Source organism: Palaemon carinicauda, chromosome 36, assembly GCF_036898095.1.
Source record: "Palaemon carinicauda isolate YSFRI2023 chromosome 36, ASM3689809v2, whole genome shotgun sequence".
Lineage (NCBI taxonomy): Eukaryota > Metazoa > Arthropoda > Malacostraca > Decapoda > Palaemonidae > Palaemon > Palaemon carinicauda.
This window is the reverse complement of record NC_090760.1, coordinates 14,261,982-14,279,238: the sequence shown is the minus strand read 5'-3', so window position 1 is coordinate 14,279,238 and position 17,257 is coordinate 14,261,982. Positions and strand designations below refer to the sequence as shown.

Below are 17,257 nucleotides of genomic sequence, written 5' to 3'. Positions count from 1 at the left end.
TGACATCTTATGGAACGACATGTACTCTATGGGTTTTCCCACCTCATGTCATCTCACTTCTGAAAGCACTGTACAATCAACAGAAAGCAGCAGTGCGAACATCTTATGGCCTAACGGATTGGTTTAACATCGAACAAGGTGTCAGACAAGGATGCATTGTTTCTCCCCACCTCTTTAACATCTACTCGGAAACCATAATGAGAAATGCGCTTGAAGACTACGAAGGAGGCATAATTATTGGAGGACAAAAGATCACTAATCTCAGATACGCCGACGATGTGGTTTTAATCGCTGGAAGTATGGAGGACCTCCAAACATTAGTATCAAAAGTAAAAGCTGAGAGTGAAAAAGTGGGACTGTACCTAAATGCTAAGAAAACAAAGGTCATGAAGTGTCAAAAATCCCCGTCTGATCAAGAAATTCTACTAGACGGAGTTGCCCTAGATAATGTCACTGAATTTACTTACCTCGGAGCAACTTTCACCAATAATGGAGACGACTCCCAAGAGATCAAAAAAAGAATTGGTATTGCAAAGAATGCAACCATCGCACTAAGCAATGTGTGGAAAGACAGACATATCACTCTAAACATAAAGAAGCGGCTTCTCAAATCACTTGTTTTCCCCATCGCATCATACGGCTCAGAATGTTGGGTTTTAAAAGCTAGAGATCGGAAAAGATTAGAAAGTTTTGAACTATGGTGTTACAGAAGAGTCCTTAGGATAAGCTGGATTGAGAAAAAGACTAACGTGGAAGTCCTACAAGCGATCAATATCGAAAAAAGATTACTTGACATTTTGGATGAAAGAAAACTAACTTTTATTGGACACCAGGCTCGGAAACACAATACTCTGGAAAGAACGCTACTGATTGGATCAGTCTATGGTACAAGAACGAGAGGAAGGCCTAAAACTAGATTGAGTGACAATATCAAGGAGATGTGCGGGCTAACGATGGTGGAGTTGGAAAGGAAGGCTCAAGACCGGAATGAATGGAGATGTTTTGTGTAGAGGGCCACGGCCGTTCGACATCGAACACCCCGTACTTGATGATGATGGTATTATTATCTTCACCTCTCATCTCTTGATTTGTTATTTTTTAGGACCGTTCCATTACATTTTCGGTTCGAGAATCTGGACTTTTCCTCTTCTGACGGGTTTTTGATCTCAACAGCAAACTGAAGTTCTAAGGTCTCGTTGTTACAGAGGTGTATACTTTTGCTGCTCACTAATTTGCAAACAAGCTGACTCCTTTATAACTCACAGAATACACTCTGAAAATTAGCTTGCACTCTACAAGGTTTAAATAATACACCAATGTAAGGAATAACAGGTATATTGGTGTCTTTACAAGGCTAAGCACTAGAGATGCCGGCATCTATTCTTTCACACAAAGTTATTGAAGTTCAAAGTTAACATAAATACAAGTTAACAGTTAACAGTACTTATATAGCTAATTAATACAGTTTACAAAAGCTTTCACTTAACAGTAATGAAACTAAACCTACAATGATAACAAATTAACCCTGAGTGACTTATATACAATACATTGCAGATGTGCTTGTGGTAAATTCATACAGTTCATCTGATTAACGTATATTTGAAAAAGATAACAAAAACTATTTGCCGCTATGGACAGTGAAGGCCACTGCCAGAGTAGTATGATGTGGAGCTCACTTTCTGAATAACTGTTGAGTTCCACTTTCTGAATGATAGTGAACTTCGATAGGACATGATTCCTGGTAGTTTTCTACTCAGAAATGGGTCCACCTGGAGAAAAAAGTTTGAATATCCTCTTGGAGGCTTACAAAGGTGCAGACTTCCCTCACTCTTGGTAGACTTTTGATTAGCCTATCTCAGATGCTTTTCAATTTAAGAAAAATTATCACTTTAGATGTATGTTCTTATGAGACGTCTGAAAGACTTCATGAAACCAGTCACGCCAGGCTCGCTGACGTATGTTGGGGCTGCCCTGCCAAAAGGTCCACTGCCACGGACTATTCCCCTAGGAGGAGTTCTGACCACAGCTTGTGAAGGCGTGGATGCACTGAAGAAACTTGGTCGTCTGGTTGCTCTTCGTACCCCTGGTTGACGGAAGTATGGACGCCCAACGCGGAAGGGTTCTGGCCTTCCGTAGAATGGTGGTTCTATATCAAACTGAGGCTCTGGCAGGAAAATACAAAATAGTTTTATTAACTCAAGTTACAAAATTGTTACTTTAAAGCATAATTGATGCAGCCTCTTACTATTAGACAAAGGGATGTCAAATGTGTATTTCATATTGATCAAATACTTAACAAAATGCATAGTCATGAATTTAATATTTTTGGACATTCTAGATATTATTAACAGAAAATGTAACCAGTATTTTTTTTTTTCTAACAAAAAGAGGATTAATGGATGCAATAGTGGTTTACACTAAGTGGGTGCTACCTCCGTCATCGTTGAGATGGGGGGAACTTGGGTCAAGTATTGGGTCGGTTATGTTGGTTGCTGCACCTTCTGGGTCTACTGGGGAAGGGTCGATTGAATGGACAGAATCGTTAACGGAATCTCTAGTGGGCAAATGGGGTGATTCTTCCTTGGGGAGGGATGGGAAGCTAAACCCCGCCAGGGAATTGAAGCCATCTGGTCGAGGGAGATTGTTACCTGTGTAAAAGCCGTTGATATCGTCAGTTTGCTCATCCGGGAATATGTCTGGGAATCTATAGTTACCATGTGGTTTGGGGTAGTCTCCATCCTCCAGCTGCTGTAAGTTTCCATTGCTTAGGTGGTGATCCTGTTGGGAAGATGAATGTCATTTATCAAATGGGTCTACACACTGCATTTGAGGCCCACACTATAACAATGTGGGGAATTGTTTATAATTGGGACCTTGATTAAGTCATGGTGGAATATTTGCCAGAAAGTAGCTCATGAAGCTTTGGTGTTTGAAATTGAATTACACTAAAGATTGCCATAAAAGGAGAACCATAATGTACTATAGGTTTCAATCCAATTGATATATGTGGTTTGTGGTACTCTCTGTCCTCCAGCTGCTGCAAGATTCCGTTACTTAGATGGTGATCATGTTGGGAAAATTTATTTTATTTATCAAATGGGTCTATACAGAAATCCTCAACTTACAAACTTAATAGGTAAAAAAAAATGTTCGTAAGTAGAATTGTTCGTAAGTTGAATTGTTCGTAAGTTGAATTGTTCGTAAGTTGAATTGTTCGTAAGTTGAATTGACCGTGAGTCGAATTGCCCGTGAGTCGAATTACTCGTTTGTCGAATTGTTTGTAAGTGTGAATTTTGTTAACTTTTGCCATAGAGTAAATCCTAATCTGAATCTCATGCTTATGATATCCAGCTACAGGAGTCAATAAACAGTTGGGTTTCATATGAAATAAATACCTAGTTATTACAAGTGTGGTTTTGCCTTATGTATTAAATGATATAATATTGTTTTATCACAATATTTCTTTATGTTATCTTTGTTATTTTCAGATGGATTTGTGTTTGTATCTCTGAATGTTTGTAAATTGAATGTTTGTAAGTTGGGGATCTTCTGTGCCCGTTGAGGTACTACCACTAGAGAGTTATAACGTCTTTTGACTGACCAGACAATATTGCATTGGATCCTTCTCTCTTGTTACGGTTCACTTTCCCTTTGCCTACACATACACTAAATAGTCTGGCATATTCTTTACATATTCTCCTCTGTCCTCGTACACCTGATAACACTGAAATTACCATATTTTTCTTCACCCAAGGGGTTAACTACTGCACTGTATCTGTTCAGTGGCCACTTTCCCCTTTCTAAGGGTAGAGAGACTCTTTAGCTATGGTAAGCAGTTCTTCTAGGAGAAGGACACTCCAAAATCAAAACATTGTTCTCTAGTCTTGGGTAGTAACATAGCCTCTGTACCATGGTCTTCCACTGTCTTGGGTTAGAGTTCTCTTGCTTGAGGGTACACTGGGGCACACTATTCTATCTTATTTCTCTTCCTCTTGTTTTGTTAAAGTTTATATAGTTCATATAGGAGTATTTATTTTAATATTGTTACTCTTCTTAAAATATTCTATTTTTCCTTGTTTCCTTTCCTCACTGGGTTATGTTCCCTGCTGGAGCCCCTGGGCTTCCAACTAGGGTTGTAGCTTAGCAAGTAATAGTAATAGTAATAGTAATTTGAGGCCACATTATAACAATGTAAGGACTTTCTTATAATTGGGACCTTGATTAAGTCATAGTAGAATACTTGCCAGAAAGTAGCCCATGAAACCTTTATGTGTTATGAATCGAATTACACTAAAGATTGCAATAAAAAGAGAACCATAATTTTCTATAGGTTTTAATCTAATTGATATATGTATACTTTAATCATAGTTAAGCATTTGACTTTTTTGTGGAGAAAGTGAATCATCATTCTCTTTTGAGAAATGACTCTGCCTTGCTACATTTTAGAAGGGTCACCGAGAATCAGTTAATGAAAACCATTTATTATTATTATTATTATTATTATTATTATTATTATTATTATTTTATTATTATTTTATTATTATTATTATTTTATTATTATTATTATTATTATTTGCTAAGGTACAATCCTAGTTGGAAAAGCAGGATGCTATAAGCCCAGGAGTTCCAACAGGGAAAATAGCTCAGTGAGGAAATGAAACGAAAAAAATAAAATATTAAAATAAATATCTCCTATATAAACTATAAAAACTTTAACAAAACAAGAGGAAGAGAAATAAGATAGAATAGTAATGAAAGCTTGCTGTTATATTTTTAACTTTCAGATTTTGTTACATCTAAATGCAATATAATTTCGTTTTAAATTAAAGCTTGTTTTTCACTTTTACTATTTTCCCTTCTATTCATATATATGCATAAGAATACACAGGCTGGGGAGTGACTGGTTTGGTGTGAAAATGGGTCCAGAAGTCAAAGAGCAGACAGTGGAATTTGATGCTAAGTTATAGGATAATCAATTGCGACTCATGATATAGTGGTAATTGTGGTATTTGTTTTAATATTACTGTTCTAAAAGTATCTTATTTTCCTTTATTTCCTTTCCTCACTGGGCTGTTTTTCCTGTTGGAGCCCCTGGGCTTATAGCATCCAGCTTTTCCAACTAGGGTTATAGCTTAGCAAGCAATAATAATAATAATAATAATAATAATAATAATAATAATAATAATAATAATAATAATTGTGGAAAATAGTAAAAGAATTTCAAACTGGGGGAAGGCAAGATAGCCCAACTCAGTGCCGGTTCCAAGCCCGGATAAATTGGGAGGGTTGGAGTCATGAAGGGCATCCGTCTGTAAAATCTCCTGCCAGAACTTTTATAAAATGAGAATAGGGCTAGGTTGTCACCTGGAAGTGACCCACAGATACATCGCCCTAACTCTGTGGACATGCAAGGGCTACCGCATCGTGAGCGAGTGCGGCTAAAGATGAGAGCTCGAGAACTACGAGTAGGAACCTTAAATGTTGGTACAATGACAGGAAGAGGGCGGGCAATAGCTGACCTTATGAAAACAAGACGAGTAGATATTCTGTGTGTACAGGAGACAAGATGGAAAGGTAACAAAGCGAGGGAACTTGGGGAGGGGTATAAGATGTTCTATAGCGGAGCAAATAAAGAAGGTAGGAATGGTGTTGGAATAATTCTGTCAAGTGAAATGAAGAAGGAAATCGTTGAAGTAAATAGAAGAAACGATAGGATTATTTGGGTCAGGCTGATGGTTGAAAATTGCACTGTTAACATCTTTAGTGCATATGCACCCCAGTCAGGATGCTCAGATGAAGAGAAAGATCACTTCTGGTCAGACTTAGAGGAGGAGATGGAAAAGGTACCAGCAGATGAAAGATGCCTTGTCGGGGGAGATCTGAATGGGCATGTAGGCCAGAATAACCATGTGATCAGCCATATACATGGTGGGTATGGCCATGATGAAAGAAATGCAGAGGGTGAGAGAATTGTTGATTTTGCTGTGGCCAAGGATATGGTACTGGCGAACACTTTTTTCACCAAGCGGCAAGAACATCTAGTTACGTACAAAAGCGGCGGAAGGTCCAGCCAGATAGATTACTTGATGTATAAGAGGAAAGATTTGCGCGAGGTAAAAGATTGTAAGGTCATACCAGGAGACCATGTGAGTGTGCAACATCGTTTGGTAGTGATGGACTTGGTTATGGAAGTTGAACAAATAAGGAAGAAAAAAATGCAGGGGCCAAAAAGGATTAAATGGTTTAAGCTGAAAGATATTGAACTTTGTAGGCAGTTTAAAGAAAAAGTATTAGAGGAACTAACTCATGAAATTGAGGATGTTGATGAATGGTGGAATAGAACGATGGAGATAATACTGCGGGTTGCTAGAGAAATACTGGGTGAGAGTAGTGGTAAGATGTTCGAAAATAAGGAAACGTGGTGGTTCAGTGAAGAAGTGAAGGATGCAACAAAGCAAAAGAGAGAAGCGAAGAAAAGGTGGGAGGGGACCCAAATGTAAGAGGACTGGATGGCCTATAAGGAAGCAAATAAATTAGCAAAGAAAATTGTAGCAATTGCTAAGGATAGAGCATATGATCAGCTTTACAAAGAGCTAGATACCAAGGAAGGGCAAGGAAAGATCTTTAAACTAGCACACATGAGAAATAAGAGTACCAAGGATATAGCACACATAAGACAGATTAAGGATAAGGATGGAAATATACTGAGAAATGAGAGAGACATAATAAAGAGATGGGAAGAATATTTTGAGGCCTTACTGAATGAAGAAAATGAAAGATTTCTAAGAGGAGACGGACACACAAATTGTGGACCAGTCACAGAAATAACAAAAGCTGAGGTTAGAGGGGCACTGGGAAAGATGAAAAATGGTAAAGCTGTGGGACCAGATGGCATACCTGCAGAAGCCTGGAAGGCTCTTGATGAGGAAGGAATTGACATATTGTGGCAGTTAATGAAAAAGATTATGGAAAGTGAGACAATACCCGAAAAATGGAAGGAAAGTATATTAATCCCAATATTCAAAGAGAAAGGGGACATACAGTGTTGTGAAAATTATCGAGGAATAAAACTCATGTCACATACACTGAAGGTATTTGAAAGAATTATGGATGAAAGATTACGGCAGCAAGTTTCCATCGGTAGACAGCAACTAGGATTCATGAAGGGGCTTAGTACTGTGGATGGTATTTTCGCTTTGAGACAAATTATGGAAAAGTACAGAGAGAAGCAAAAGGTCTTGCATATGGCCTTTATAGACCTAGAGAAGGCATATGACAGAGTACCACGACAGGAAATATGGAGATGTCTCAGGGGGAGAGGAGTGATGGAGAAGTATGTCAGAATGATCAGGGAGATGTATAGAAATGTAAAGACCAGCGTCAGATCTACAGTTGGAAGAACAGAAAATTTCCAAGTCGGAGTCGGGCTACATCAGGGATCTGCTCTAAGCCCACTCCTGTTTAACATCGTCTTGGATGTGTTAACAGAGGATGTCAGGGAGGAGCCACCATGGTGTCTGCTCTATGCAGATGATATAGTCTTGGTAGCCGAGAACAGGGAAGAACTGGAGGGGAAACTAGAAAGATGGAGATATGCCTTGGAGAGTAGAGGTTTAAGAATAAGCAGGAAGAAGACAGAGTATATGACAACTGAGATGGATGGCGACCAGCAAACAACGATCAAATTAGGCGGAGGAAACATCAAAAGGGTTCATAAATTCAAGTACCTTGGTTCAGTGATCGACAATGGGGGGAACATGGAAGAGGAAATTAACAACCGGATTCAGTGTGGTTGGAACAACTGGAGGAAGGTGTCTGGTATCATATGTGATAGGAAAGTCCCTATAAGATTGAAGGGCAGAGTGCACAAGGCAGTGGTCAGACCAGCAATGACATATGGATTGGAAGCAGCACCCCTAAAGAAAACAGAGGGTAGAAAGTTGAACGTAACCGAGATGAGGATGCTTAGGTGGATGAGTGGAGTAACCAAAAAGGACAGGGTTAGAAATGAACATATTAGGGGTACAGTAAAAGTCACTGAGGCATCAAAGAAAGTGCAAGAGGCAAGGTTAAGATGGTATGGCCACCTGATGAGAAGAGAAGGGCAACACATGGCAAGAGAAGTGATGGACGTGGAGGTGGATGGAACACGAAGGAGAGGAAGACCTAAGACCAGGTGGAGAGATTGCATTAGAGATGATATGAGGGAGAAGGGAGTATGGGAGGAAATGACACAGGACAGAGGGAGATGGAAGAGACTCATTAGAAACGGCGACCCCGAATAGGGATAAAGCTGGGAAGAAGAAGAAGTAAAAGAATTTCAAACTGTTTTCAAGGTGGAACAGTTGTAAGTAAATGGTATTAAAGAGTATGGTTATGAGGCCCAATGGAAATATGTAGCAATAATGTTGATAGGGACGGTGGAAGAATGGAGGTAGTTTATTTGAATTTAAGCAACTGGGAGTAAATATAGATAATGATGGTAAGATGACAGAAGAGGTGAATTCCGCTAGGTGAAGCAAGAAAGGTAACAGGTTGTGTGCAGAAGAAGGGGCAGAGACGCGAATTGTCTTTGGAAATCAAGTTTGGAATGTATGAAGTGATTGTTGAGAATAATTATAGTGTTGAATCGAACTGCTTGTTTATTATACTGTACTGTAATTGTTCAAGTTTAATGGCTACTTTCCACTTGATAACGGTAGAAAAGACACTTAGCTTTGGTAAGTAACTCTTCTAGTAGGGTACTCCAAAATCAAACTATTGTTCTCTAATCTTAGGTAGTGCTATAGCCTCTGTACCGTGGACTTCTCTTATGTTGAGAGTTCTCTTGCTTGAGAATACACTCAGGCACACTTATTCTATCTGTTTCAGTATATGCTTAACGCACTGGCTATTGTACTTATTGAAGCCATTGGGCTCATAGCATTTGGCTTATCCAACTAGGGTTGTAGCTTAGCTAGTAAGGATAATAACAGTGAGAAATTAAAAGTAGCATAATAGTAATAGACGACAGTAACTTAGTGAACAGGGTATTTAATTCATAGGTTTCAAGAATTAGAAAGTGAGGCTTTGCAATAAGTGGATAGATAATTGTGCAAGACTTATGGAATAGGAATGGTCTTTATATCCAGGAAGTGCAAGAGTGTATGCAATATGTGAATGGCGCTAACAAGCCATCTGTGTAAGTTAAAGCAATTAATATCATGGAAGGTTTTACTTAATTGAAATATAATTTTTCATTTATTTATGTGTACATATGTATGCAAAACACTTACCCTTGCAGAAACGGTGTTTATCAAAACAAACAGAGCCGTTATAAGCCTCAACGCCATCGCGAATATATCTGGAAAGAGAGAAACAATTTATTGTGCAAAATACAAAGTTTACAAAGTACAGCACAACAGGCAACCAGGTCGCGGTATGCGTGTAGGGATGAGCCCTTTTGAATGGATGGCATTGGTTGTGATATTTTACATACCTTTTCCACCCTATTGATTACTATAGTCCATTTCTTTTAGCGATGCATATTTGCACCGACTCGCAGCGGTGCCCTTTTAGCTCGGAAAAGTCCGGATCGCTGATTGGTTGGACGAGATAATTCCAACCAATCAGCGATCACGAAACTCTTCCGAGCTAAAAGGGCACCGACTCGCAGCGGGGCCCTTTTAGCTCGGAAAAGTTTCCGGATCGCTGATTGGTTGGACGAGATAATTCCAACCAATCAGCGATCAGGAAACTTTTCCGAGCTAAAAGGGCACCACTGCGAGTCGGTGCAAATATGCATCGCTAAAAGAAATGGACTATAGACAAACGTACTCAGGTAGTATTACAAATTTCAAATACTTAGTCAATTATATAGATAAAATACATGATGAGTAGGAATTGCCCATTGGAAGATTGCAAATTTTATCATAAGTACTGTATAATATGGAATTCTGATATATGCTGTTCAATAAGTAAGGATTTGAATGTATGCTATACAAAATATGCATTTTATCAGGTTTCTGTCTAGGTACATAGTTGCTACAGAGTATAATGTGCTATTATTGTAGTGTATATAACGTCGAATTTCTTACTGATTATATCTAGAAAAAGAAAAGAAATATTTCTGGTTATAGACTAATATAGAAAGACCATAAACAGTGGCGAGGTTAAGGGCCTGTCTGGGGCCTTTGTCCTACAGTGGACTAATAACCTTTATCTTCCTTGTTGATGTTAAGAAATGGTGGGGAATGTTTGTTTGTGTGATCCCAAATCAGTTAGCTTTCTTCTTATCCTTATCTAAAATCGAAATGTTTAAGATTAAAAGCTTGATAACTTTTACCAAACTTTCTTTTTCTGATGTTTTTGTCCCCATGCCATTATCTCTCTCTCTCTCTCTCTCTCTCTCTCTCTCTCTCTCTCTCTCTCTCTCTCTCTCTCTCTCTCTCTCTCTCTCTCTCTGTATGTATATTTAGATATATGTAAATATATTTATGTGGTGCGTGATGATTACATATATTTATAAGAATGTACATTTATTTATTCTATTTCTTCATATAAGTATGTTTAGGAAACTAAAATGATCTTTAAGCCTTTTTATTTTTGTGGATACCTGATAATTATTGTTATTAATCTTATATATATATGTATATATATATATGTATATATATACATATATTATATATATATATATATATATATATATATATATATATATATATTATGTATATATATATATATATATATATATATATATATATATTTATATATATGTATATATATGTAAATATATATATATATATATATATATATATATATGTATGTATGTGTGTGTACACACACACATATATATATATTATATATATATATATATATGTATATATATATATGTGTGTGTGTGTGTATATATATGTATATATGTATATATAAATTATATATATGTATATATATATATATATGTGTGTGTGTAGTAAATAGCTTTTAAAGATAGATTAGACAAACAACCTTCTTGGAGATATAAACCACTAATACCAGACCATATATCCACTAAACCACACAATAGACTAAGTGTTGTGTTTTTGGTTCAGATCATCATCATCATCATCATAATCATCATCATCATCACCATCATTATTATTATTATTATTATTATTATTATTATTATTATTATTACTAACCAAGCCACAACCCTAGTGAAAAAAGAAAGATGCTACAAGCCAAAGGGCTCCAACAGGGAAAAATAGCCCAGTGAGGAAAGGAAATAAGTAAATGATGAGAACAAATCAACAAATCATTTTGAAAACAGTAACAACGTCAAAACAGATATTCCATTTATAATCTATAAAAATACTTATATTAGCCAATTCAACTAGGTATTTCTTTGTATTAAATGGATATTTACAATACTGCAAACGAAGAATGCCATGATTTTTAAGATATCAATTAATGTTTGAAAATTGGGGTGTTTAATCGTTTATATCTGGTTACAGACTCTTCGAAAGTGAAGATTAATTTGTTTGTCGTCTTTTAAGGTGGTACTTTGTATTAGATGAATATCTATAACACTGCAAACGAAGAATTTCATAATTGTTAAAGTAATATAAAAAATTGTTTTAAAATCGTGTGTTTAATCGAATATATCTGGTCACAGATTTTTCAGAGGCGTAGGTAAATTGGTATGTCGTCTTTTAACGGACTTTTTTTTATTAAAGGAAGATCTACAATACTGAAAAGGAAGATCTTCATAATCGTTTAAATAATTTCAATTAATGTTTGAAAATCGTGGTGTTTAATCTTATATATCTGGCTACAGATTCTTCGAAAGAGAAGATTAATTTGTTTGTCGTCTTTTAAGGTACTTCTTTGTATTAGATGAATATCTATAACACTGTAAACGAAGATCTTCATAATCGTTTAAAAGAAGTTTAAAAGAAGTTTTATTCCAGCTGTTACCAAGTTGTGGAATGATCTTCCTAATCGGGTAGTTGAATCAGTAGAACTTCAAAAGTTCAAAGTTGGAGCAAATGCTTTTTTGTTGACCAGGCGGACATGAGTCTTTTTATAGTTTATATATGCCATATTTGTTTTTGACGTTGTTAATAGTTTATATATGACATATCTGTTTTGACGTTGTTGCCTTTTTTAGAATGATTTATTGTTAATTTTTCCTCTTCATTTATTTATTTCCTTATTTCCTTTCCTCATTGGGCTATTTTTCCCTATTGGGGCCCCTGGGCTTATAGCATCTTGCTTTTCCAACTAGGGTTGTAGCTTGGATAATAATAATAATAATAATAATAATAATAATAATGAATAAATGTTTGAAAATCGTGGTGTTTAATCGAATATATCTGGCCACAGATTCTTCAAAAGTGAAGATTAATTTGTTTGTCTTAAAGAAACGTGATCAATGAACATCAACAACACTGCAAAAGAAGAATTCCATATTTTTCAAAGTAATTTCACTCAAGTAATTCTTTGGATTTACTTCATGAAAAATCCATTATGGGTAGGTTGTTCAATTTGGTGACTAGTTGTTGGTAAATGACATAATAGTAGTGTTTGGACAAATAAATGTTATTGAAGCAATCATTTATCTATAAACGAAACTGTAAATATAAAAATATAACTGGTGGCTTCCGTATAGTTGACCAAAATGAAAGTGTTGAGAATGTGTGATGGGAACAGATGGTCAACGAAAGTGACGACAGAATAAATCATCATTATCATGCATCATCATCATCATCACCATCTCCTCTGCCCATTGACGAGAAGGGCTTCGGTTAGATTTCGCCAGTCGTCTCTATCTTGAGCTTTTAAATCAATATTTCTCCATTCATAATCTCCTACTTCACGCTTCATAGTCCTCAACCATGTAGGCGTGGTTCTTCCAACTCTTTTAGTTCCTTGTGGAGCCCAGTTGAAAATTTAGTGAACTAATCTCTCTTGGGGAGTGCGAAGAGCATGACCATACCATCTCCATCTACTTGTCAACATGATCTCATCCACATATGGCACTCGAGGAATTTTATAGTTTCACTTCTAATTTTAAACTGTTATTTTAACAGAATAAATAGTTTAGAAAAATATTGAGATGCCTTTGTGGGCACATGTACTTACATCTTCCAGATGTGTTGAATGAATTACTTATATCATATACCAATTATTTTGTAAACCGATTTTGATACAATGAGGAAAAGCTGCATATGCGGGTGAAAGATAAGGCATAAATGCAATAAAGGGAAAAGTTATTAAGGTACATTCGGGCACACTATTCTGTTTTCTTATTTCCTCTCCTGTTTTCCCTGTTGGATCCCTTGGGCTTATAATATCATGGGTTCATAATATCCTGATTTTCCAAAAAGGGTTGTAGCATAGCTAATAATAATAATAATAATAATAATAATAATACTGAAAGGAAGTCTGACATAGAGAAAACAAGAGCAAATATGTATTAAATCAATATCATTATCATCTCTTCCTACGCCTATTGACGCAAAGGGCCTCAAGAGGATTAATTGGCTAAATTCCTCAATGAATAGCCAGTTCCTTGTGATGCACAGTGCCTATCAAACCAAGGCAAGTGACCCCTGCCGGTCCATACTAATTCCAGTAAGATCATCCGACAGGCTTCAGGAGTAGAAGCTGAAAAGACAAAATGTCATCTTGTCTCCTCGCCTTAAACCCAATCCGTCTCCCTGCTGCCAGTGACTTTATCGAAATTTAGGGAGGCATATCTTCCACACCCAAAGTTCTCTTTACTCCACCAGGTTGCTCATCCGCTTATATAACCGTTGGCAAATATGGTTTGCTAAGATATACCGCCTTGCACGGTTAAGGTAGCAAAATTATATTTTAAGTGGAGGTTTGCAACACCTTCAAAGGTAAAATGCTTCATAATATCTTACTATAATTCAGTTTTATGTGTTTTTTTCTCATTGAATAACATTTCAGGGTTTAAATTCTCATCCGGATCCAAATTTAGTATGATTATTATTAATTTTTCAGTCTCTACTAGGCTTAGAAATCGATTTCTTATTTTTTTGGTGCGGTCATAGGCAAAAAAATTTATTCTATCTTGAGTAATCGATTTTTTTTTTTTCACGTCTGGCCTAAAATTATAGTTCAATTATGTCAATAATTATCATTACGCCTTTAATGACTATACAAGCCATATCTTAGTCACTCCAAATACTCTGCCTTAGCTTTTCAAGATACATTTGAAGTTAAATTTGTACAGATAACAATTCTTTTATTTATTTTTATTTTTTATTTTCGTAGGATCTCAAGGTGTGAGACCTTCCCTGACAACTAGATGGAAGGAATAGCTACGTTATTTGAATTCAAGACTCGACTCAAGATGTGTCTGTTGTTGCGGGCTAAGGTAAGTGCTGAGTTAGTATTGATTGTGTTATAATATTTTGCCACATGATGTATAATTATTTCACACACACACATATATATATGTATATATATATGTATATATATATATATATATATATATATATATATATATATATATATATATATATATATATATGTATGTATGTATGTAGATATACTTAATATACACTCACACAAAAGTAAATATGTACATATATATTTATATATTTGTATCTATATGTATATATATGCAATATGTATATATATATATATATATATATATATATATATATATATATATATATATATATATATATGTATGTATATATGCTATATATATATGTATGTATATATGCTATATATATATGTATGTATATATGCTATATATATATGTATGTATATATGCTATATATATATATGTATGTATATATGCTATATATATATGTATGTATATATGCTATATATATATGTATGTATATATGCTATATATATATGTATGTATATATGCTATATATATATATATATATATATATATATATATATATATATATATATATATATATATATATATGTATATGTATATACGTATATATACAATATATATATATATATATATATATATATATATACATACACATTACCCATACAGTGTATATATATATATATATATATATATATATATATATATATATATATATATATATATATATATATATAATTACATTATGATTTCAATTCCAATCTTTTACCATTGTAATAAAATGCATATACAAAAAAATTATCCATACAAAATATTTCATTCAAAACGATGAGTTCTCTCTGTACGAAAACACAATTTGCAAAAATCGGCCTGAAAAGCAAACTTCCGCCAAAGCTGAACGATCCGCCCTCAGGACTGACTAGTTCACCTGCGATAATCCAACCTACATTTGTTTTCAATATATGCAATCTTATCTCTCCCAAATTCTAAGACTAGTAAAGGTAATGAGGTCTAAGTTCTGGTATTTTTTTTCGTAAGGATTCTTAAGTAAATTTTACATAACTATGCAAAGAATCATATGGGCATCCTTACCAAAATCTCCTTATGCGGAAGTAGATTAAATTGATTGATCGATTGATTGATTGAATAATTGATTGATTGATTGACTTTGATTGATAGTTATCTGAAGTAGATTAGAACCGTAACATTAAGTTAATTTGATTTTTATACTTAGGTCACTTGGCTTAGGAATCAAGTTTATCACCTATTCTGAGACTTCTTATTATGCCCTGTTGAACGGCAGACTAGCAATTTGCTTTGTATCTCTTAAAAAGTATTTTTTTTTAAACTATTTTTTATGGCACAATGACCTACGATATTGTCACGCCATTGTTGAACGATAGATTAACAATCGCTCTGCCTCTATTGAAAACACTTTTTATCTTGGATTGAAATTAAGATTTTCTCGTTTTGAAAACAGACTTATTTTTTAGTTTGACATTTAAGCTTATTTTCATCTTTGAAGTCAGACTTATTTCTGGGTTGAAATTAAGCTTTCATCTTTGAAAACAGAATTATTTCATGGTTTAAAAATAAGCTTATATTCCCAATTGAAAAAGCCTTAATTATAGAAAAATAGAATTATTTCTGGGTTTGAAATGAAGCTGATTTTCCGCATTGAAGAGCCTTATTTCTGGGATTTAAATTAAGCTTATCTTCATCATGGAAAGAACTTATTTCTGGGTTTGAAATTAAGCTTATTTTCATTTTTGAAATAAGACATTTCTGGGTTGATAAGCTTATTTTCATCTTTGAAAACAAACTTATTTTCATCTTTGAAAACAAACTTATTTTCATCTTTGAAAACAAACTTATTTTCATCTTTGAAAACAAACTTATTTTCATCTTTGAAAATAGACTTATTTCATGGTTTGAAAATAGACTTATTTCATGGTTTGAAAATAGACTTATTTCATGGTTTGAAAATAGACTTATTTCATGGTTTGAAAATAAGCTTATAGTCCCCATTGAAAAAGCCTTATGCCTAGAATAATAGAATTGAGAAGCCTTATTTCTGGGATTTAAATTAAGCTTATCTTGATCATAGAAAGAACTTATTTCTGGGTTTGAAATGAATCTCCTTTTCCGGTTTGAAAAAATATTGTTATTTGAAATTTAATGTTTCAAGATTCTCAAAGAATCTCATTTCTTAAAGACATTTTTCTGTTTTTGAAATTAGCTTATATTCCGCATTTAAAACTTTTATCTTGGATTGAAATTAAGCTTATATTCCGCCTTAAAAAAAAAAAAAAAAACTTATTTCTGTATTTGAAATTAAGCTTATCTCCCGGTTTGAAAAGTTTTATTTTTATTTGAAATTTATTTTATTTCAAAATTTTAAAATCTCACTAATTGAGATTAAACTAAATTCAGGCTTTGAAATGGCTGAAATTGTAATCCCATATCCGGCTTTTGAAATTTAATGTTTCAAAATTCTAAAAGAACCTCGTGTAATTATTTGAAATTGAACTTATTTCTAAGTTTGAAATGAAGTCGTTATTCGGTTTGAAATTGTAATCTCATACCCGGCTTTTTAATTTTTTGTTTTTTCAAAATTGTAAAAGAACCTCATTTCTAATCATTTTAAAATAAACTTATTTCTAACTCTGAAATGAAGCCATCATTCGGTTTGAAATTGTAATCCCATATCCGGCTTTTAAAATTTAATATTTCAAAATTCTAAAAGAAATTCATTTCTAATTATTCGAAATTAAACTTGTTTCTAACTTTGAAATGAAGCCATTATTCGGTATATGGAAATACTTAAAATTAGAGGTTTGACACTGATTCAATATAGAATTTGTTTTCACAAGTAGCACCAAAAACCACCATTTGATTTTATATCGATTCCAA

At 34.4% G+C, this 17,257-nt stretch overlaps 1 protein-coding gene across 1 annotated transcript in view; it reads right to left on the bottom strand.

The window, feature by feature from the left end:
• Positions 1-1,448: 1,448 nt before the first annotated feature.
• LOC137628385 (uncharacterized) overlaps positions 1,449-17,257 on the bottom strand; it is a 19,637-nt gene continuing 3,828 nt past the window's right edge. The window contains exons 2-4 of the mRNA XM_068359536.1: positions 9,276-9,343; positions 2,649-2,778; positions 1,449-2,164 (exon numbers count right to left, since the gene is read on the bottom strand). Coding sequence (XP_068215637.1) covers positions 1,890-2,164; positions 2,649-2,778; positions 9,276-9,332 — 462 coding nt within the window. The 5' untranslated portion in view covers positions 9,333-9,343 and the 3' untranslated portion in view covers positions 1,449-1,889. The remainder of the gene's footprint in view (positions 2,165-2,648; positions 2,779-9,275; positions 9,344-17,257) is intronic.